The sequence below is a fragment of the Acomys russatus genome, chromosome 17 (assembly GCF_903995435.1).
Source record: "Acomys russatus chromosome 17, mAcoRus1.1, whole genome shotgun sequence".
Classification (NCBI taxonomy): Eukaryota; Metazoa; Chordata; class Mammalia; order Rodentia; family Muridae; genus Acomys; species Acomys russatus.
The window spans coordinates 38,793,570-38,815,124 of record NC_067153.1 but is presented as its reverse complement, the minus strand read 5'-3'; the positions used below and the strand labels follow the sequence as shown (position 1 = coordinate 38,815,124).

Below are 21,555 nucleotides of genomic sequence, written 5' to 3'. Positions count from 1 at the left end.
GGCCTTGGGGGCAGGCTTGGGTTGTTGCTACTGATTTGGGATGGCTCAGGATTAGCTGCTACTTGGTGAAGCTCCTCTGTGGTGCCATTAGCCCAGAGGAGGCATCACCCTGGAGCTCTCAGTCCTTGGGCACTGTAGGTGAGTTAGAGGCTGCACCTGGGGGTGGGTCAGTAATGTTGGAAGATCTACCCGCCAGTCGGCCACTGCAGCTGTCTGCCTAATTCTAGTTGACTAGCACCTGGTGGTCTTTACCCCTCCGCCCTTCCACAGACCATAGCATGGATCCTTCCCCTCCGTCCTTCCCTCCCTGATCCTACCTCATTGGAGGGCTCATGTGTTGGGCTGTGTTGAGGACCCTTCCTCTCCAGGATACCCTTTGCCTGGCCGCGTATAGCAGGTTTATTGCCACTGGATAGGAGACTCCAGAGGAAAAGGATATATTTTTCCTATTTTGAGGGTGATGGTGCCTATCCTACCAGTGGGCTTTGTTAGAGGCCAGGGAGGGAGCCCTGTTGCCTGCTGGGATCTATACTGGGCTGAGGGTCAGGGGAGGTTGTTGCTGATTTCTCATGGCCCCAGTCTGCACTGTCAGCTCTGGGCAGGTCTTGCTTTGTCCTGTGTGGTGTGTGTGTGTGTGTGTGTGTGTGTGTGTGTGTGTGTGTGTGTGTGTGTGTGTGTGTGTACACACCTGTGATCACGAATGTGCAGAAGCACAGGGGAATACATTTTCTGAAAGCTAGGATACGAACTAGATCTTTCCAAAGAGTGTGGTTCACAGTGCAGGCTCGATGACACACTCCCAAAGGTCCTGGCGGCGAGGCCTAGCATACTGAGCATCTAGCTTCAAGGCTTTCCCTCTGCAGCTGGCTCGCTGAGCTATAGAAGGCCAGGATGGCCAGAAGGAAACTGAAGAGTGGCCAAGAAGGGCCTGATAACCTGGTGTTAACAAGAGGAATACAGCTTCCTCGTAGCTGTGCCTCTTTTTATAGAGTGTGGTTTCCAGGCTTCCTTTCAGAGCATCTTTTCCTGGCTCTAACTCAGGAAGTAAGAGGAAAGATGCCAAGAGAAGGCCAAGTTGTGGAGAGCAGGATGCTCGTGCCCTCTGGGGAAGCTGACAAGATGGAGTTAGGTCCTCAGGCCATCTGGCAGCCACTCAGTCTTGTGTTCTATCCTCTTGACTTCAGAGTTTAGCCAGGCTCCACTGGTGGGAAGGTTACATGCAGCTCACAACCAAGGGTAGGAGGGAGTGAGCCCAGTGACAAACAGTTCAAGCTATGCCTTTTTAGGGTAAGCAGAGGCTGCCTCCTCACCTGGCTGTCCAGTGGAATCATTTATTAATTTTAGCAGCTCAGCTTCTTGGGGCCTCAGAGATGCAGCCTGGCCTTTGTCCTCTCCTGCCACTTTGTCTTAAACACCATGCTGATGTTCACATAGCAGGGCCTGGAGTCCTGTGGATGTAGCTAGCTATGACCAATGGAAATGGAGGGGACCTGAATCTGCGTTAAGAGGTCACTATGCCTTGTCCCTTGAAATTTCCTGAGTGAGGGCCTGTGCCTGGGGGTGTGGTGCTGATACAGGCAGGCCCTGTTCCCTTGGTACTGTGCTTCTGCTCATGTATGTCAGGAAGTCTGACTAGCTTCCATGCGCAGGCATAGTCTCTAGAGGGCATGTGAACATAAGCATCCCAAGGGAGAGGGGAAGGGTCACAGAGTCCCTAGATCACCGGAATGGTGGAGCAAGGATGAACCCAGTTGGGTAAGTTGGTGCTATACATACCCTTAGGGATGGCAGCATCATGTTTAGGAGCAGGTTTCCGTCTTTGGTGTGTGCTATGTTATGGTTTTTGGGCTATAGGTGGTCCTGTGGCACAGAGGGAGTACTGTGCCTCTGCATACTTGGAGTTAGTATCCCAGCAAATCAACAAGGTGAAGCCATCATGATCGGTGATCCATGATTCAGGACTCACAGCACCAAGGAAGGCCCTTTTACACATGCTGCCCATATGCCTAGGGCCCTGTAGAATGTTGAAGTGGAACAGGCTACCCTCTAGTCAGCCTGGGAACTGAAGTTGACTGAGTGCAGCTGCAAGCCACTTAAGGGCTCCCTGGGAGGCTCCCGGAGGTGCATGGCAGGCCTACCTCCACTCTCATGGTGGCAGCTCCCTGTAGTGGGTGGCACTCTTTCCTTCTTCCCTCACTAGCCTTTAAGGTCGGGTAGAGTGATGGTTAGAAGGGGAGGGGAGATCCAGCCCCTATAATCTATAGCGAATGTCACACAGCAAACTACTCCCATTTCATACAGGCGGGTCAGGTGTCGTGCACGATCGATGGCTAGCGCACAATAATTACAGGAACTAGCAGCTTGTGTTGCTTGAGTGACTTTAGGAAGAGTAGGGTCTCAATCTTCCCTCTAATAGGGCTCTGACAGTCTGAGGCGGCAGCGGCTTTGGTGGCTGAGTGTTGGGCTGACAGTGTTGTCATTAAACACCAGGTAGTGTGGAACAACAGAGAACACGGATCTTGCACAGGGGGACAGGGTGGCTGACAGCAGTTATTTGTCATCACCGAGCTGCCCAGACTCCTCAGACTGCGGTGCGAATGGCTGCTTAGGGTGACTTATGGCCCTGTCGGGGGCTGCTGTTGTGATTTGATAATCTGTAAATGTTTGTCAAAGATGGATTCCTTATTTCTATGGTGCTGCAATGGAGGCTGAGGACAAGCCAGGTGTGGGCTAGGCGATGTGGACAGCCACTACACCAGGTACATCTGAAGAGGCAGATGGCTGAAGTTTCTGGGTCTCTGGTCCGGAACCCAAGATTGGCCTGGGATATGACACCAGAGAGCCTCTTTCTCTCACAGGGCTGGGTCTTCCTGCTATTTTTGTGTTGGGTGAGCATATGTGTATGTATGTGTACACATGTGTCCCTGTCTCTCATGCAGCTGGAAAATAAGAAGGCCTGTTCCTAGAGCCACCCAAATGACTGTCAGTCCTCCTCTGCTGGTAAGGACTTGAGGCATGTTTTTCTACCATTTTGGGATTCTGGCAGGGCCTTTCTAGAGGCTAACGAACTTCCACCTGCACGTTGCTTTGCTGCTGTTCCCAAGGGGCCTGCTGGACATACTGGCCTTGTCCTCAGGGTATAGAGCCCCATCATGCTGCCTGTGCCCACTGCAGACCCAAGGACCTGGCTGCTTGTGGCATGTCTTTTCCTTTTTGATTTGCTGGGAACTATCAAGCACGAGGAAAGTAGAGTGATTTATTAGACTCATAAAAATTCATACTTTGTGCTTCCAGTCATCCCACATCTGAAGCTTGTTAGAGCACGGTCCCTGGCAGCTCCTGCCGCGCCAGTGTGGCGGTGGGGAGGGTTCACAAGTCGTTCCTTGCCTTAGCTGCCATCCTGCTGTATTTAGAAAAACAGACAGGCAGGCTCTGGGAGCACATGAATGACTCTTTTGCAAAGGAGAGTGGTTGGGAGGGCAGGGATTTTCTTGTGATAATACAGCTGTACCTTCCGGGCTGTGTCCTTACGAGTGAGAGCAGGTGGTGGAGCTCCTTGCTCTAAAGACCTGGGATGAAACTGTTCAGGTATTAGAGCACTAAGTATGAGCAGTCTCGGGCTAGTTCAGGTTGGCGGTACACCTTGTATGCAGACAGACAGCAGTCTGTCTATACTCTGTGGGCGTAGGTGGAGACATGAGCATAGGTAGAGGTGTGGACAGGTATAGGAGGCCAAGTTCAAGTGGGCAGGCGTGATTCTAGCAGTTGTCATGGATGGAGGATGCAATGCCTCTGTGATTATTGCCAGGCTGGTAATAGTGGGAGTTGAGCCCTGTGTGTCTTTTGGATGCTTCTGCTAAGGCTGCTTGTCCTGGTCCCTGCATGGCCTGAGCTAGACCCATGTGCTGAGCCACTGTGCTAGGTGGTATAGGCAGGCTGTTCTCCGTTCTTGTAAGTCTTGCTGTCTTCTTCTCATCTGTATTGAAGGACTGACATGAACTCCTGTTCTGCCATAGTATTGGCATTGTTTTATGCGAGAGTATGAGAAGCAGAGAACTCTCCTTCTAATGGCAGGAATGTCTGTTGCCTCCCTAAATAGTTGAGGGTCTAGGCCACCTGGGAAGCCAAGGGCAGAGGCAGATCCTCAGCTTTTTCTGCTTCGATTTTGCTTCCTCTCATAGCCATTGGTCCCCACAGCCTGCCAGTGCCAACAGCAGGGAGGCAAGTGTCATGCATGAGCAGACTGGGATGCAGTACTCATCAGTACTGATTATTCCCTGCACCCCAAGGGGCCCTGCTGCTGACCAAGGCCTGGTAGCACATACTCCATTCGCAGTGTCTGGAAAAGAAAAGCAGTTAGAACTTCCTAGCTGGCTTTCAGGGACCAGAAGGCAGAGGGTAGACTTCTAGTGGGTCTAGGCAGGGTCAGGGCCCAATGGATACTCGTGGAACCCTGCCAAGGACTGGACCTTATGCTGTCTGGGTGTATAGTGGTATGAACTGATGAGTGGGACGCAGTGCTGGTTCCGTGTACCCATTTGTGCAGTGGAGGGAATTATTGTTGGGTGGCGTGAATGGGACCCGGTACTATGCCTCAGCTCTCCAGAAGCAGACACCACACACTTAAACAGCCAAGCCTGGCTGCAGACTTCCTTATGTGGATGCGAGGCGATGATGGAGATGGCCAGAGCTCAGAAAGATTGAGAGAAAGACACACAAAGACCCCTCTGTGCTTCTGGCCTGGGAGAGTGTGTGGTCAGCCTTTAACTTTACCTGTTGTCAGTAGATGCCATGCACAGATGTTCCTCTGCAGGTATACGCCTAAGCAGTGAGCTCAGGCCTTCAGGGATGGGCTCTGTGGGAGCTGTTATTTCCTTTGACTACCCTCAGAGTAGGCTGTCCCGGCTCTAGTATAGAGTCACATGTAACTTGGTCAGGCACAGCTGGAGCTTTGGTTTTGCCTTGTATAGGAGCCATGGGTATCATACTTGAGAAGCTAGCCACTGAGCTATGGAAAAAAGAAATTATATATATACATATGTATATGTATACACACACATATATATTACATACATATAATACACACACATATGTGTATGTGTTTTGCATTTTGTATGTCTATACTGGAGGCAGTCTGTGTGGCACAGCAATAGTCAGACACTGGGAGGAGAGGAGCTGAGGCAGAGCCTAAGGTAGAGGCATTTGACTCTGGCTTTTGGTTCTAGGCAAGCTTTGTTGTGGCAGAAATAGGAGAGAAATGGGCCTGAGGCAAAGAAGGTCCCACAGTCTTATAGGAAGGGTGGGATGGGTTTAGATGGCTTAGGAATCCCCAAGGAGAATAGTCTCTTTTGGATCCTTTTTCCTTAATCATGACACAGAAGTGCCAGAGCCTACCTTGTTTGACTTTCCTCTCAGCTACCTCAGGGACTAAAAATTGCACACTTATATGGTCCTGGTCTCAGGTTTCCCTAAGAGTGATGAGCTGTGGGCTGAGGTGATTCCCTGTGGTCAGGAAGTGACTGATTCTCCAGTCCTCACTTTGGTTAGTTCTATGGCCCCAGGCTCTGGTCACTCTGACTATGCCACCTGACCTCAGTGTAGACTACGATGTGCAGTATCTCAGGTCTCAGTCCAGGCTTTACAGGGTAGGTTATGACTGCTCAAGCCAGAAAGAGCCTTCTCACTCTAGAGCAGCTCTTGCCTGCCCTGCTTTCTGTGACTGACAGAAAGTCCTGCTGACACTGCCTCTGCTCCATCCTGCTACACTAGTGGACACTGTGCCTTCCAGGCGCGTGGGGTTTGCAGACAGCTCAGGTGTACGTCACGGTTTTAAATGTAGGAGCAGGCCTTTCAGAAATGTATGCTGCATGTTCTATTTAGAATTTTGTGGTCATTTTCCCCAAGAGTGCAGCTCAGCAGTTGTTGGGGAAGAGGCTGTCTTGACAGGGCCCTGTGCTGGCAGGGGGTACCATACTGGCTCTACAGAGGCAGACCTGAATGTTGGCCTCTTACGCCTGCCTATGTGTAACATGTTAGCCTTTCTGCAGGAGGTGTGGAGGGAGGATGGGTTGCTGGAGAGGACTAGTGTCCCCTAGGGCACCTGCTGACTGCAGCAGAAGAGGCAAGGGCCTCTGAGGAGGGGGAATTGGATGGAATAAGATGGTATTCCTCTCCCATTGTGCTGTCTCAGCTGCTGAGAGTCTGCCCAGAAGCCACTAAGCTCAAACGGCTTCTCACTGCCGCTGCTCTTTGGATCTTGCTCATCCTGGATAGGCAAGGGGTCCATTCCTGCCCCTTCCACTGCTGGACCCTCCCTTTCAGCCCTTTTCTAGCTCTTAGCAGGAGGGACAGGACACTGCCACATGAGCTGGACATCCAGGCTTGAGAAAGGGGCCTGACTTGTCAGGTACTTCCTGAGAACCTGGCCAGTTTGCCCTGACTTTTGTCAGTCTCTAGTTTATCTCTCCACTTATACCAGGGAGTAGGGTACCCCTGTCTGGGACTGCCCCTGCTCCTTGAAGCCCTGGCACTTCTGGAGTCCTGGCCTGTGACTGTAATCTGTGGCTACTTCTGCTCCTTCAGAGCCAGGTTCAAAAGATGCTCTGGAAGGTCTGGAAGGTTTCCTGTCTTGGCCACTGCGTGTATATATATGGCACCAGAACACCATCTGTTGTAACACAACTAATTAGGCAATTAGTTGTGAGAAGTCTGCTCTCATGGGAGAATGGCTCTGCCTTGTCCCCGGAATCCTTCTGTAATTGTGGGGACTCATGCACAGCACCTGAACTATAGGGTGGCAAGGACAATGCATAAGTTACAGGGAAGGTGGGTGGGCATGAAGATGTGTAGTAGTCTTAGGTCACATTCTTAGGGAGCACTTGCCAGGCCAAGGTGATAAACAGAGCCCCATTTCAGTCAGCGTGTCCCTGAAGGCTCCTGCAGCTCGCTGCCACCTGTCTGGATGGGTTCCTGCAGCCTGCTCACCTCTGCCTCATGCTCATGTTTCTTCTCCTAGGCCAGTTGCCCCAGGACGGATCCTGAGCTGGCCTAGAGCGTGCATCTCATCAGAAGCTATGATAAGATGGGAAAGGCCCTGTAGACTACTGTCACTGACCAAAGAGAGTCCGATGCCAGTGCCGCTGTGAGCTGGTTAGGGACTGCCCATGCTGATCCTGAGGTGGGGACCATGGAAGATGCTGCTATTTATGGACAGACAGGACAGCTAGCCTATGAACTGAATGGGAAGGGAGCATGGTTTATGGAGCAGAGTAGAGATCGATGTGGCTTCTGGAAAGGCTAATCCATGATGACTTCTTAGAGCTGTCATCAGCCAGGGAAGAGTATAGACAGTTGGAAGACATTGAAGAAGTGTCAGTGTGGCTGTTGATAAAAAGCAGCTTAGGCAATAGATGAAGAAAGTTGAATCATACAGAATTAGGGGCAGAGAGCCTGGCTGGGCAGGATATCTTTAGTGCTGCAGCCGTCTTTGTGGCTCTGTCCTTAACCATGAAGGGGCTTCAACCTGGGTAGTAGTACCACAGCTCTGGGAAGCCAGCCCCAGGAGACCTCCTGTCTCTGGCCTCTCCTCATGCATCCTGGAGTGTTGCAGTCTTCCTGTGGGTCTGACCCATGCCTGCCTGTTTCCCAGTGTCTGTGTTGTCAAGAACTTGGAGTAATTTTCAGAGTTCTGTCAGCAGGGTCATATTCTTCTTTATAGGTTTACTTCTCCTCTTCCACTGGCATGTCCGTCTCACGGCTAACCCTGGCACATTCTGTGCTTGGAGCCAGTCTCTGGCCTTCCTCCTAGCTGCCTCTGTCACCTACCTGGAATCGAAGGATGTTTTCTTAGGCCAGAGCTGAGCTCTGCTCTGCTGACGACTCCTACTGCCCTGTGTTAGCCACCTCAACAGCAGCTGCGGCTGTTTTACCTGCCTGTTTCTGGGGCCCCAGCTAAGGGCGTGGTGGACACCGCTCTCAGGCATGCTCAGAAGTCTCTTTGGCTCTCTCCTCCTGTGGGTGGGACAAGATTGCACTTAAATGTCCTCCCCTTTCCTAAGGGAGCATGTGTGGCTTTTGTGGCCAGGGCACTCATTTCAGCTCTTCAGCTGATTAGAGCAAGAGATGGAAACGTAGCCTTTTCCTGGGTTGCCTTGGACAGTTCTTTGAACAAAGTGCTAACTCTTATATCATACTGTTTATTAACTTCCTGTGAGATTAGCAACTTATTTTTTTTCCTATTCCCTTTGGAGTTTCATAAAAGTCTGAACTGCTTCTCAACTCCTGCCTTATGACACCTATTGGAAGAATCTGCCATCTGTGGTGGAGCCACCTAGAATGAGAGCAGTGTTTCTGGACAAGTAGGTCTTCTGGTCAGCCACTTAAGGGGCTGTCCAGACTTCCTGGGCCGAGTGCCTCCCTTCTTCCCTCCTGATAGTATACTCCAGGGTGAGGGTACCCTTGAGCTGCCCCTGACCACCCTCCAGCCTGGGAGCGCGGGTACTGAACCTCACAGCCAGAAGGTTCATCCTTGGACAGGAGCTGGAGCCCTGCTGATAGATGGGGCTCATATCCCATTCAAATATGATGCCAGCAGTTTTTTTGTAGTTTGTCTTCCATTGCGGTAGTAAAGTTTTTAATTAGGAAAGCTAATGAGTTCGATTAGTCATTAGAAGTGACCTCTGGACGGCGGGCGGAGAGGGCTGCATGTGTGGGCCTGATAACACAGCTAGGGCAGCGTAGGCAATAAAGGCGCAAGGGGCTTGATTTGAGTGAAGCGTGCCACAGGGGATACATCATGCGGAGAAAAAAAATTACAGCCCTGGGAGTCTGTAATGAAGGGAATTAAACCAACATCCTATCTAAATAACATGATTATCTACACAAAACCCTTCAGCCAGCAAGACGGGGTGGGTTGCCCCCACCTGTGTCCTCTGGGAGGAGGGCCGAGGCTGTTCCTGACAGTGAGTCTGGCTGCCCAGTAGCTCTAAGTCTTTATCCCCTGTCTACCAGGGAGGGGCCCATCCTCTTTTGAGCCTGTCTGGTCTCTGTGTGCTAAGCATAGTCTCAGAAACCCTTGCTCCTGCTGGCTACTGCATCCGGTGTTTTCCTTCCTGTAGCCCATCTGTCTAGCCATTTGTCCTGTGTCCCCAGGGTCATTGTTATGAATATTTCCAAGCTGTCCATCCAGAAAAAAGCTGGGGACTGTGAGTAGTTTTGGGGGGGGGGGCACGGCTGCCACCCAGCTAACTGTTGGGTGGCATGGGCTTCATAATCCTCTCTTTGTACCCCTCAAATCATTTCACTCTCATGGGAGGACTGTCCCTTGGGACCATGGTAGGGGTGAGGTTGTGTGAAAATGTCCCACCTTGCTTTACAGTGATAGGAGGTTTGGGGGCCCAGGTTGTTACCTTGTATTTTCTTGATGTGACAATTGGGCACTACTAAGTGAAATGCAGGAAGTTAGTGAAGACATTTGATCCTAGGTTTGCTAGCAGGAGGGGTGAGCAGCAGAGGCCTCAGCCTGGTGCTGCCACTCAAGTGCTGACTGTTCTGAGCTGCTGTGTAGGGGAGAGCCTTTCTAGAATTCAGTGCTATGGGCCGTAGGGATGTCTGGCTTTCTAGAGGAGGTGATATCTTCTACCTAAGGGAAGGTTATTTTAACTAGAATGTGGCCAGGGAACAGGAGCAGAGCCGGGTTTGACATGATGCAGTCTCTCAGAGGGAACATGGGTTCCAGAGCAGCCCAGTCCAAGTTTCTGCTATGGAGTACGCTGGGCTGTAGAACTAAGCTTTGTGACTCTAAGCTGGGGGAAAGTGTTAGGATTTGTATTCAGTAGCCATGTGTAGACTCAGGAGACCCATGAGCAGAGTGTGAACAGAAGAGGTTGCTGGCTAGTGTTTGGGACCCTTCTGTCTGGAGAACCTTAGCTGGGGGGAGGGGCAGGTTGAGCCTGAGCGTTGCTCTGCTTGACATGCCCCTGTCCACTGGGAACACTGGTATCAGGTAGCCCACTGTCCCGTGTAAGGAACGAATGGGTCTAGTAGGCACATTCTCAGCTCAGGAAGAAGCAGGGAGCCTGGGGCTGGGCTTGCTGGCAGTGAAGTCATCTTGGGTTATTGACAGTGAGGATGCCTGTATTCTTGAGCTCTTAGTTGAAACAAGCTTGTATTGATTGTTGGACTCTCCTTGCTTCTAAGACCTTGAAAATTCAATTCAACAAACATTTATTTATTGATACCCACTGTATCCCAGGCTCTTCCCTGCGTACTAAACATGTTGGGTTATAGGGGCAGCCCTCAGGGTTACAGAGTCACTTTGGTAACTCAGAGAGGATCATAGAACTCCAGGTCTTGCGCTTGCTTGCGCTCTGGCTCTCTCTCTTTCTCTTTCTTTCTCTCTCTCTCTCTCTCTTTCCCTCCCTCCCTCCTCCCTCCCTCCCTTTCTCTGTCTCTGCCTCTCTCTGTGTGTCTCTATCTCTGTCTCCCTCTCTCCCTCCTTCCCTCTGTCTCTGCCTCTCTCTTTGTCTCTGTCTGTTTGTCTGTCTCTCTGTCTGTCTCTCTCGTTTTTTGAGACAGGGTTTCTCTTTGTAGTCTTGGCTGTCCTGTCCTGGACTCCCTTTGTAGATCAGGCAGGCTTCGAATTTATAGAGATCCACCTGCCTCTGCTTGGGATTAACGGTGTGTGCCACCATGCCCAACTGCGACTTCTCTTGGATGTATTATTTATTTAGTTTTTTTGAGACATGGCCTCACATATATAGCTCTGGCTGGTCTAGAACTCACTATGTAGACCAGTGTAGCCTTGGACTCAGAGATCTGCTTACCTCTGCTTCAGGAAAGGGCATCAGATTCTCTAGAGCTGAGTTATAGGTGGTTGTGAGCTGCCTGATTTGGGTGCTGGGACCAAACTTAGGTCTTCTACAAGAACAGTACATGCTGTTAACTGCTGAGTCATCTTACCACCTCAAATGCAGCTTCTTGCTTTGGTTCTTGAACTCTTGTTTTCTCCTTGGTCAGACCTGCTGTTCTTACAGACCTGGGGAGAGACAGACAGGAAAGTGGGGTAATAGAGCAGACATGGAGGAGAGAGAGATATCAAGACAAAGATGGGATCAGAGAGAACCAGAAGGTGAGGAAAGAATAAATCAGAAAGGCTGATTAGAGATGGCTCAGTGGCAGAGAGAGGCACTTGCTGTCAAGCATGAGGACCTGAATTTGGTTCCTTTGGTCCACATGTTGTAAGGCGTCTCTCAAAGTTGTTTTCTGTCCTCCATATGTGTGATGTGGCACATGTGCACATTCACCTACATAAGTAAGTGAATAAATGTAGTGCGTTCTTAACTGATTTTTTTAATAGAAAGGAGAAGAGAACCCGTTGAATAGGTATGGGGGAGGTGGAAGGAGTGGTTGGGATGAGTCATCTAGAGGCTGCTATGGCAGTTTTGACTGGCATCTGTCTCTATTCCCTGGGGCTAGATAGCTCTTGAACTATTACTTTGAGGGTTGCTCAACCCCATCACTACCCAGAGGGCCTTGTCCAAGTGACCCTGAGACATTCAGTGTGTGTGCTGACTGAAGTGTAGCTCTGATGCAAGTGGGGGCAATCTGCCCGAGAGGAGGGCTTTTGCTGACATCTGAATGAGGAAGGACACTTGTGTGTGGGCATTATGGGCAAGTGAGCTCATCTTCTCTTTGGCCTCTCCAGAGGTCATGTGGCTGAAGTGCTACCTCAGGAAGCTGAAATGTGGGAGCTCTGCTGGTCTCCAGTACATTACTCTCAGGAACTGTCACAGCTGCTGGGTCACTCAGAGCTACTCACAGCCTGAGTACAGAGCAGGGACAAACACATGTCTTTGAGGGTTCTTGGGGCAGGAGGAAGCTAGGCACAGACTGAAGGGACTCAGACCACCTGCGTTTCTCTGGCTTGGCTCTGTTTAGGGCCCTGTGTCTCATGGCAGAGGGGAGCAGCCATGAGAGGCAGCCGTGTTAGCTTTAATTATCTGGGCAGTTAGAGCTGTACATTATGAAAGTCGGGCAATTAGGCGCATTCCTTGAAGCTATGGAGAAATTGCTGGCTATCAAGTGGAAGGGAACTCGGGCAAAACAGATCCCTGCTAATTGCAAGAAACATTCAGCAAGAAAAGCCGTCGTGGACATCACTCCACAGAATGTTATGAAAACAGTGATTAAGTACATAAATCTGTTTGGGCATGGTATTGGGAGGTGCTAGAGAGAAAGTGAGTTTTGTGGTGCCCCCTCCTGTACTCAGGGGCAGGACTTTGTCTGCCTCATCCTCTGGGACCAACCCTGGAGTTTGGAGTCTAGAGGTTTCTGGTACGGACTCTCTCTCAAGAGGCCTCCCTGTTGCCCCGGTCTCACCTGCTGGGCTTCTGCTTGCACTAGGAGCAGCTGTGCAGTGTTCCCATCTTGTTGTGATGGCTGTGAGGGTTTTCTAGGCTCCCCTGCAGGCCACACCAGCCACCTCCTAAAGCTTTAGCTGCCAGGCTCTTTGGGGCATCTGTGTGTGTACGAGGAGTGAGGCTGGGGGCAGGGGGTGATGGAGATTCCTCTCACTCAGAGGATATAGCCTTGGGCCCCTAGGGCTTTCAATCCTGCTGTCTCCTGCTGATCTATGCTAATGCCTGGGTTTTCCTTGCAGCTTCCAGTGTGCACCTGCGGACTCCACCCTCCAATAAGGTGATCAAGACCCGCTACCGCATTGTCAAGAAGACCCCAGCCTTTCCCCTTGGTGTTCCATCCTTCCCCTCGTCTCTACCTACCTGGCGGGCCCGACGAATCTCATCGAGGTAGGAGAACCTTACCTAGGCTTCTGCAAACCTGGGTTCTGGACTCACTCTAGGTATTGAGGGCTGAAGATTGAGGCCTAAGGGCTGTGGCATCTCAGCTTCCCTCAAGGAGATGCATGGTGTGCAACGTCTTGGCTAGCAAACAGCCTATGTATTATTTTTTTCATTTGTTTAGCAATTTATATACCATATACATGGCCAGCTTGCTATATTGCATGTTCACAAAGATACATGTGTGTACACATCCAGTGCTGATGTCAGCAAGTCTACTAATTGGTGGGACCTCATACAGCGTGGATCCAGCTTCCTCCAAAATATTTGGGTCCTCTACTGTGAGCTGCTCATGGATGTCCTTGCTAAGAAATTTCTAGCCAGAGAAGCCAGACCCTTGAGCAGCCTGTCGGAAAACTACCAGCATGTTAGCTGTCCAGAATGGTGACTCAGGGCTCTTCGTTACCCTGCCTAGGCCATCTCATCCAGTCTTCTCTGAGAATGCCTGGCCTTGCTGTAGCTACCGTGTTAGAGAGCGGCAGTGTGGGAACAACCATTTACAGGAGCAAGCTGTATGTGGCATTCTTGGGGCTCCCTCTGGGTCCTAGGAGGAGGCTGAGCCTTTTAGGACATTGCTCTTTTTTTGTTGTTGGAGGTGTCCTACTTCAGACACCATAAGGAGTGGCATCCCAGTGGGGAGGTGCGGAGCAAGGAGTGGCAGAGCCTAGAGATGTGGGTGTGGAGACTATGGGCAGGCCTACTTGGAGAACAGTGCATTCCAGGACCTGCCACCCCCTATTTGTCATTGTTCCTGCTGCTACCCAGAGGATTCCAGGGTTGTGGCCAGCAGCAGAGGTGCCTCATGCCATGTGCACAGCCCTGCCTGGCTCTGGGGCCTGTGGTGGGTAGGCCTACTTAGCTCGTGTGTCCAAGGCCCACCACCCTCCTACCTTACCACTGGCCACACCAGCCTTGGCCCTGTTGCTGACTTTTCTGGAGGCAATAGCTCGAAGTATATTTTAAATTAATTTTACTGCACTTTTTGTAATATTTTTGTTTTAAATAGATTTATATGTATCTTGGGGGCTATTTCTACAAATTTATGAAGATAATTTTTACTCTCTCGATAAGGTTAAATTTACACCTGCTATTTCCATATTAATTCACATTGCTAAGTGGATCTAATTTTCTTCCGTTCCTCTATCTGGTGAGCATGGCCTTTCCTAATGCAATTTCCCCCTCACTAAATCACTGTGATCGGGAGTCATGATCGAGCTAAATTAACTTAAATTAATTTACTTAATAAGAGCCCCAGATCATCGTGAATGAGGTTCAGATTTATTGATTCTCAGCTAGTGAGAACCTCCCCCTCCTGCAGCCAGTAGTAGGCCTGCATCCCTCCTCTTAGTGGGCATGGATAGGGGCCCAAGGTAATGCTCCTTGGGGACACAGCCATCTTTTCCCAACCTTGGAGAGCCAAGCAGGCTCCAGGTTTCAGTTCATAACGCCCTTCTAGGAGGGCCCTAAAGGAGTTACTATGTAGAAACTTGCCTAGACCACAGTGGGATGAGTCTGGAAAAGGGAGGTATTGGTTGCAGGCCTAGGGGTGTCCACTCAGCAGGCATGTCATGCAGTCTGTGTTAACTAGGCAGTAAAGAGCAGCCAAGTCAACTGGGCTCTCAATCTCAGCTTCCTGTTCTCAAAGGTAGTACCTGGTGTACTTTAGCTGTATGAGAGGCCAGGAGGTGGAGTGGATACTGCCTTTTGATGGCTCAGGTCCCACAGCCATCGGTGCTGCAGTTGAACTTACGTGCTTGCTGTGCCAGCTAGCACTGTGGACTCCAAGCCTCAGTGCTGTCCTTGTACTCAGAGGTACGGTTCAGCTTATCAAGATGGACACAGTTGTTGAGGGTGTGTAGAGGGCCCCTTCCACTCTTTTCTGACCACTCACCTTGGTTGTTTTTAAACCCTTGACAGATATTTGAAACTCTTGGGGCCCATGATTTCTGTCCTCAGGGCTGGGGAAGGAACTAAGCTTAGAAGTACAATTCTCAGGGGACCCTGGAAAGATGACTGCTACCAGGTTGGACCTCCTTTACCCAAGGTCACCCATGCCCTGGCGTAGCTGCCTGCTCAGCAGAGTGGCTGCCCGTCAGCTGCCTGACTTGCTATTGTTGGCTGCATACACTTGGGCTGGGCTTATTGAAGCAGCAGAAAGAGCCTGTCTCCAGGGCCAGTGGTAGAGTTGGTACCTGCCTCCCTGCTGGCTGGGCCCTGTCAGAGCCAGGGGCCACCGTGATTATTTGGCAGGCTTGCTTCCATGCAGCTCACCCTAAAGGCTTCTCGGGTTTCCTTGTGCAATAGGAGGGGTTGAGACAGTGTTGGATTCAGGCCACTGCAGACTAAGGACTGCTGCAGTGAAGAGAAAGCAGTGCTATTTACTGGGACTCACCTTGGGCCCATAGCTGTCGCTTCCCTGGGGGAGGAGGGTATTCTTGTAGCTCTAGTAGCCCTGGAAGTTTTGATGGACAGAGTGGAGACTGGTAAACACATGTGGTGGGATGACCTCTTCTCATTCCTTGCAGATACTATGGCTGGGGATTTGGCCCCTCCAGGGAGCTTGCTAAGTGATCTTGGTTGGGTAGGCCACTTCCTGCTTGAAGCATCAGCTTCTAATCTGCCCTGGAATTGGCATTATTTATTCTGCAGTATTAGAAATGGAATAGCAGGCAGTGGGTATAGAAGATGTGGATAATGAGTGCAGAGAGGCTCTAGGGTCCAGGCTCTGGGTCCTTAGAGGCTCAGAGAGCAGCCTGTTGGTCTCACCCTAAGCAGGGCTTTTTAGTGACTGGGTTCAGCACAACGCCACCTGACAGCCGGGTTGTGTGGTTGCCATCTCTGCCCTTCTTGGGCCACCAGGGTGAGGGAGTGGGTAAGGTGGCAATGCTATGATCTGTGTGAGGCCGCTCAACCACAGCCTGGGGCCTCCTGTCTGTGCTTGTCCCTCCCTGCTTTCTTTCTTTTTTTGTTTTTTTTTAAAAAAGATTTATTTATTATTTATACAGTTGTCTGCCTACACACCAGAAGAGGGATCCAGATCTCATTATAGATGGCTGTGAGCCACCATGTGGTTGCTGGGAATTGAACTCAGGACCTTTGAAGGAACAGACAGTTCTCTTAACCTCTGAACCATCTCTCCAGCCTCCCCACCCCCTTCTTTCTTGGGAAGGCAGGAAGTCTCTGGTACCCTGGGCTGTTCTGGGGAAAGGACAGTGGTGACCATCTTGTTCCCTTCTGGGAAGTTCTATATATTCCTTCTGTGGAGCCTAAGGTGGCACTGTAGGGGAACTCCTAGCACCTATTGTCTCTGAACACACTTTATGCTATGAGATTATCTTTCTTTAAGGCTATGAGAAACTGGCAGGCATATGTTCACAGAGTATTCCCAGGAGGGGAAATGGGTCTTCCTTCCACTGCTGGCATTCTCTGGGCTGGACATGCTGGAAGTCAACTTATGACCTCAGATCCCTTTGGTTGTGCTTGTCTCTGTCCAAACAGAAGGCTGGGAGGCTACTGAGCAAAGCCCTTAGCACTTTGAGGTATTTTCATTCAGGCTCTCTGTGAGGATGGGCGTTCCCATTGAGGCTGTGGTTGGCAAGCTCACCTGTTGCCCTGGCCAGGTGAATTCATAGAGGTCTGTGACAGAAGGTGCAAGGACCGCAGTCCATTGTGATACAGGATTCTGACTCTGAGGATAGTATCTGTGGGGCTGATCTCTGGCTTTTGCTTAGCTCTAAAGCTGTTCTGTTGAATGTGTTGTTCAGCTTATGCCCAGGGGAGCCAGCAGGATGGCTGCTCAGTTAGCTCAGTCCAGGGCCCTGGGAGCCCCGCCGCACAGGCTGCCTTGGCTCCACCTCAGCCTCCCAGAGCAATCCTCAAGCCTTGTACAGCACTGCTGTCTTGCCACAGGGCTTGTCTCCAGGGGTTTCAGGCCCAGAGCCAGTCCAAGTGGCCCAAAGGATGCTGCTTAGACCTAAGATGCAGGGGCAGAGATTGAATGGGGCCTGAGAGAGGAGCCACCCCAGAATGGAGGTGCACATCTGTATGGCGGGTGAGTTTTCCCCCTAAGATTTGTGGATTTGCCTGTGTCCTTGTGGCTTTCAGCAAGTTCATTAATCTGAACTGAAACTGATGTGACTTATATCCCTAAACTGCCTGTCACTTTTTTTCTTTTTCCAAATTCATTTGACATGAAAGTGCGAAATAAACAGAAGCCACTGTGCTTAAGCAGATGAATCGAGAGGCTTTTCCAGCCCAACTACAAATGGTCCTGTCACAGAGCTGCTGCTTGCTGGGTTGCCTTATTCTATTTTATTTTGTGCGTGTGCGGTAAATCTTAAGTAATCTCTGTGCAGTTTGACGAGGTTTAGACCAAGATTTTGAAAGGCTCTGAAATGCTTCTCCAAAGTGACGTCTCATTAAAAAGGATTCAGCCAAGGATGGGAGGCATCTCCACTGCACGGCTGGTTCCTGTGCTCTGTCTACATGTGTTTCCTTAATGAGCAGGTGCACTCACTAGCCTGGCTACCAGCAACTGCCCTGCTCTGCCTCCTGCCTGCTGTCTATGCAGGGGACTGTCTTGTGACTGCCAAGGCTGCCACAACAAAGTGTCACCATGTATGTGGCTCAGATCTGGGTATTTGCCTCTCACTTGTGAGGTTAAAGTCTGAGATCAGGGTGAAGACAGATTGTGGGGCTGATTAGGGCTTGCTTTTGGCTTACTGGGGACATCTTTATATAAGGGGAGAAGAGAGTTCATGAACATTTCATCTTTTCACTTACAGGACCATCATCCCATCCCGAGGACTTAATCTGACTCTTAATAGCCTCCCAAAAGCCCTACTTCCAAATGACACTTCTTAGAGCTTGGGCTGCAGCATAGAAGTTTGAAGGGCACAACCACTTTATCCATGGCAGGGTGTGGTCCACTCTCAGCTAGAGTTGGAGTTCTTCTCACAGCATCCTGACATTCTCAGGGAGTGCAGGAGGCAGAGATACTTAGGGTGACTCCTTCTCTCCAGGGTGGCTTTCATCCTGGTCCTCTCTCTGGTCTCATACAGCACTCTGGCAGTTTACAAAGGCCCTAGTTCAGCTTAGTATGGGGTCCTGTTCACACTGGTGGTCTTAGATGCCAAGGGGCTGAGGGCATATTAGGTTAGGGGCCTGTGGGACCCAAGTCCTAGTGGGGATGACAGTCAGGAAGCACATGGATAAATGAGGCAGGTAAGTAGCCACTGGTAGAATGCACTGAGGCCCTGGGATCTGCTCCAAATGGCTGGTCGGGGGTTGGTCTGTGGGCAGACCCGTCTGCAAGCAAGGCTTCCAGGAATTAGGGTGAGAGCAGCACAGGGTGTACCAGCAGGGCCTTTCTGTGGCTTAGAGAAGAGTTTGGACTATGTGCTAACAGGAAAGAGGCTGGTATGCAAAGCAGGACCCACGGGCCAATCCAGTATTGTGTACCATGGGGTATCAGAATAGGCATTATTCCCTCCACAAGAAAGGAACAACTTGCTACTGAGGCAGCATTGTTGCAAGCCCTCCTTGGGAGTTGCCTTCCTGGCTCTGCAGGTGAACAGTGTCCCTAATTCTGGCTGTGATGGAGAAAAAGGCAGGGTCACTCAAGATAGTCCACCTCCTGCCAGGGACAGAGCTCTGCTGGGTTCCTCAGCAATTTGCAGTTTGTGCTTCAGAGTAAACCTGACTGTTAGGACCTCATCCAGGTGGCTTACATTTGAGCCACAGCTCTGAGCCTCATTCTGCCTGATGCTCTTGCTTGAGTGCACAGTTCCTAGAGCATGGGGATTAAGAGGGGTGGTAACGAAAGAAGACAGGGTTGTGCTGCAAGGAGGGGTACAGTGGTCAGAAGCATTGCTGTCCATCCTGGGAGCCACTACAGCTTCCTCTGACTCCCTTTCCTCACCTTAGTGGCAGTATTATAGGAATGTGAGACGTTGAATTACATGTCCGCAAGTATTGTTATCTCAGGTCGGGAGATCCTGGATACAAGTAACCCTAAGCACAGGGGTTTCCTACCCAGTAACAGGACAGCAGGAGAGGAGTGTCCAGTACTTTGGTTCTGGGGGAACTGGGTCTCTGGATAGCATAGAGTGGCGATCATGTGGGTTGGGATTATTCACCTGATCAGCACCCATATTTTACTTGTTGACTGTGTGGGTGTTGTAACTCAGGTCAGACTTTTCTTCCAAGTTCCCTTAAGTGGGTCTTGTAGGCAAGCAACAGGTGGGTGAGGCTTCCCTTCCTGCTTAGGGACTAGATCTTAAGACCTGCCAGCCTGACTCACAGCCTAGGTGGTGTCTGCCTTGCTCTTTTTACCATTGTTGTGTGTCCCCTCACTCAGTAATCACTGAAGGCCCCTGCCTACCTGGAAGCTACAGCCCAGCATAAGCCAGCCAGCCTGAACAGGTCATTGTTCTAGGCTGAGAGGAACAGCTGGGCCCAGGGATAGCTCGCAGGACTTCTCTGAAGCTGTGGTGCCTGTTGGTAAAGGTCATAGGCATAGCAGAGGCTATGGTAGGGGAAATGGCACAGCCTAGATTGGGAGATCCTGGGGAGCCCATATAGGAGGCCAGCGAAGTGCCAAGGCAGATGCTCGGCTGGGTCTGTAGTAGAGGGGTCTGGCTTTAGAGGATGAATATGGGGCCGTGGGGTTGCCAAGCAGGCCTGGACATGTCAAAGCCCAATAACAGCTCTTGCTTCAGAGGCACAGTGGTGGATATAATAGCTATGTGTGGCCTTAATGTAGCCACCATCCCATGCAGGGCTCTGCTAACATCTATGCACTGCCCCTTGGGGCTTGGTGAGGTGGACTGTAGATGGCTGCCAACAGGTTCAAAACCCACAGCTGCTGGGCTGGGCTAGAGGTGGCTCTGGTCTAGGGCTGACATTTTTCTGAATCTGCTCCTTTGCTCTGGTCCCAGTGGACACAGGCTGCTGCCTGTATGTTCTGTGTCAGAAGTGCCCAGGAAAGGAAGGGAGGAGTTACCTTTGGTTCGGGGTTTGCATGTTCCCTTCCTAACTAGTTTCTTACTTGTAATTTCTTTAAATAACTTTTTAAAATTTTTGATGTTTTATACGTAGAAAAAAGGCATAGGAATAATATAGAACTCTAATATTCTTTTTCGAAGCCTACCAATAACTTTCATTTTGGCCATTTACTACTCTTTTGCCTTTGTGCCTTTTGAACTGATTCTTAAGGACCTCTTTTTGTGGTCTTGCACATGTCTCTAGGCAGGGAGGACATCTGAGGCCTAACTTGGTCTCTGTGGTTATGTACTTGGAGAGTAAAGGCCCCAGGTGTTGTGGGCAATGTCCCTTTACTGGGATTTTTTGATGTCTCTTGGGAATTAGGTAGATTTGCTGTTGGGCAGGAATGTTATATAGGTTCTGCTGTGTTCTTAGCTTGCTTGGTAGAGGAGCCACGTGGTCCAGGAGCTCCTGGCCAGCCTGTGTTGTGCAGGTTACTCTGATCCATTGGTTGGAAATGGTGAAGACTTGGCAGACTCATGTTCGCTGTTGAGTTGTCACCCAGTCATCCAGACCTATTAGTGATGTTTCCAAGCCCTTCTTCCTTCCGGTGGGTTGGTGGAACTCTGCCTGTAAGTAGTGTATTTGTTTACTTATAATGGCGTGGTCCGGAACTTACACTGTCAGGTAGGCTGTAGGCTGTTTGTATCGTTCATTATTTATTTTGGTCCTTGGTCACCAGGCCTCCTCATTCCCTGGACACTGACTTGGTGGGACCAGGTGCTCCGGGTTTGCCCTGGACTTTCCCTTCCATGGTCCTGAATCAGTCACTTCTTGCTCCTTGTGGTATGTCAACATTCGGCTGGTCTTTGCAATGTGTAGAAAGCCTCCTGTGGCCAAGTATTAATAATGTTGAAACCTAGTCCTAAGTGAACACACCCTGCCATGTTGCTTCTGCATCTCAGTATCTGCTTGTGCTTGGATATATGTGCATACCATTACTATCATCTGCACGACCACCACCTCCACCATCACCACAACATGATCACCAGCTCCACCATCACCACGACACGACCACCACCTCCACCATCACCACAACATGATCACCAGCTCCACCATCACCACGACACGACCACCACCTCCACCATCACCACAACATGATCACCAGCTCCACCATCACCACGACACGACCACCACCTCCACCATCACCATCACCACCATACGACCACTACCTCCACTATCATCTCTACCAGCACCATCACCTCCACCACCACCATCACCTCCACCACCACCATCACCTCCACCACCACCATCACCTCCACCACCACCATCACCCCCACCACCACCATCACCTCCACCACCACCATCACCTCCACCACCACCATCACCCCCACCACCACCATCACCCCCACCACCACCATCACCCCCACCACCACCATCACCTCCACCACACCATCACCTCCTCCACCTCCACCTCCTCCTATCTGTGCCTCTTCTTCAACCCAGAGAGTCCTCATTCCATTAGTGCCAGTCTGTGTTCATTTGTTCAAGCCTGGAATGCAAGTTTCATTTCCCTCAACACAGTGATCTACCTGCCTCTGCCTCCCGGGGAGTGCTGGGATTAAAGGCGTGCACCACCACACCTGGCTTAGGGACCTCATTCTTATGCTTGCCTTCCTACGTGTCCCATCTGCCCCCTCTGTCACCTGTCCAT

At 50.7% G+C, this 21,555-nt stretch overlaps 1 protein-coding gene across 1 annotated transcript in view; it reads left to right on the top strand.

The window, feature by feature from the left end:
* Nucleotides 1-12,860, top strand: part of LOC127200977 (zinc finger CCCH domain-containing protein 3-like) — a 32,729-nt gene extending 19,869 nt beyond the window's left edge. Inside the window, exon 4 of the mRNA XM_051159341.1 lies at nucleotides 12,659-12,860. Within this exon, the coding sequence (XP_051015298.1) occupies nucleotides 12,659-12,810 (152 nt within the window). The 3' untranslated portion in view covers nucleotides 12,811-12,860. The remainder of the gene's footprint in view (nucleotides 1-12,658) is intronic.
* Nucleotides 12,861-21,555: the final 8,695 nt, after the last annotated feature.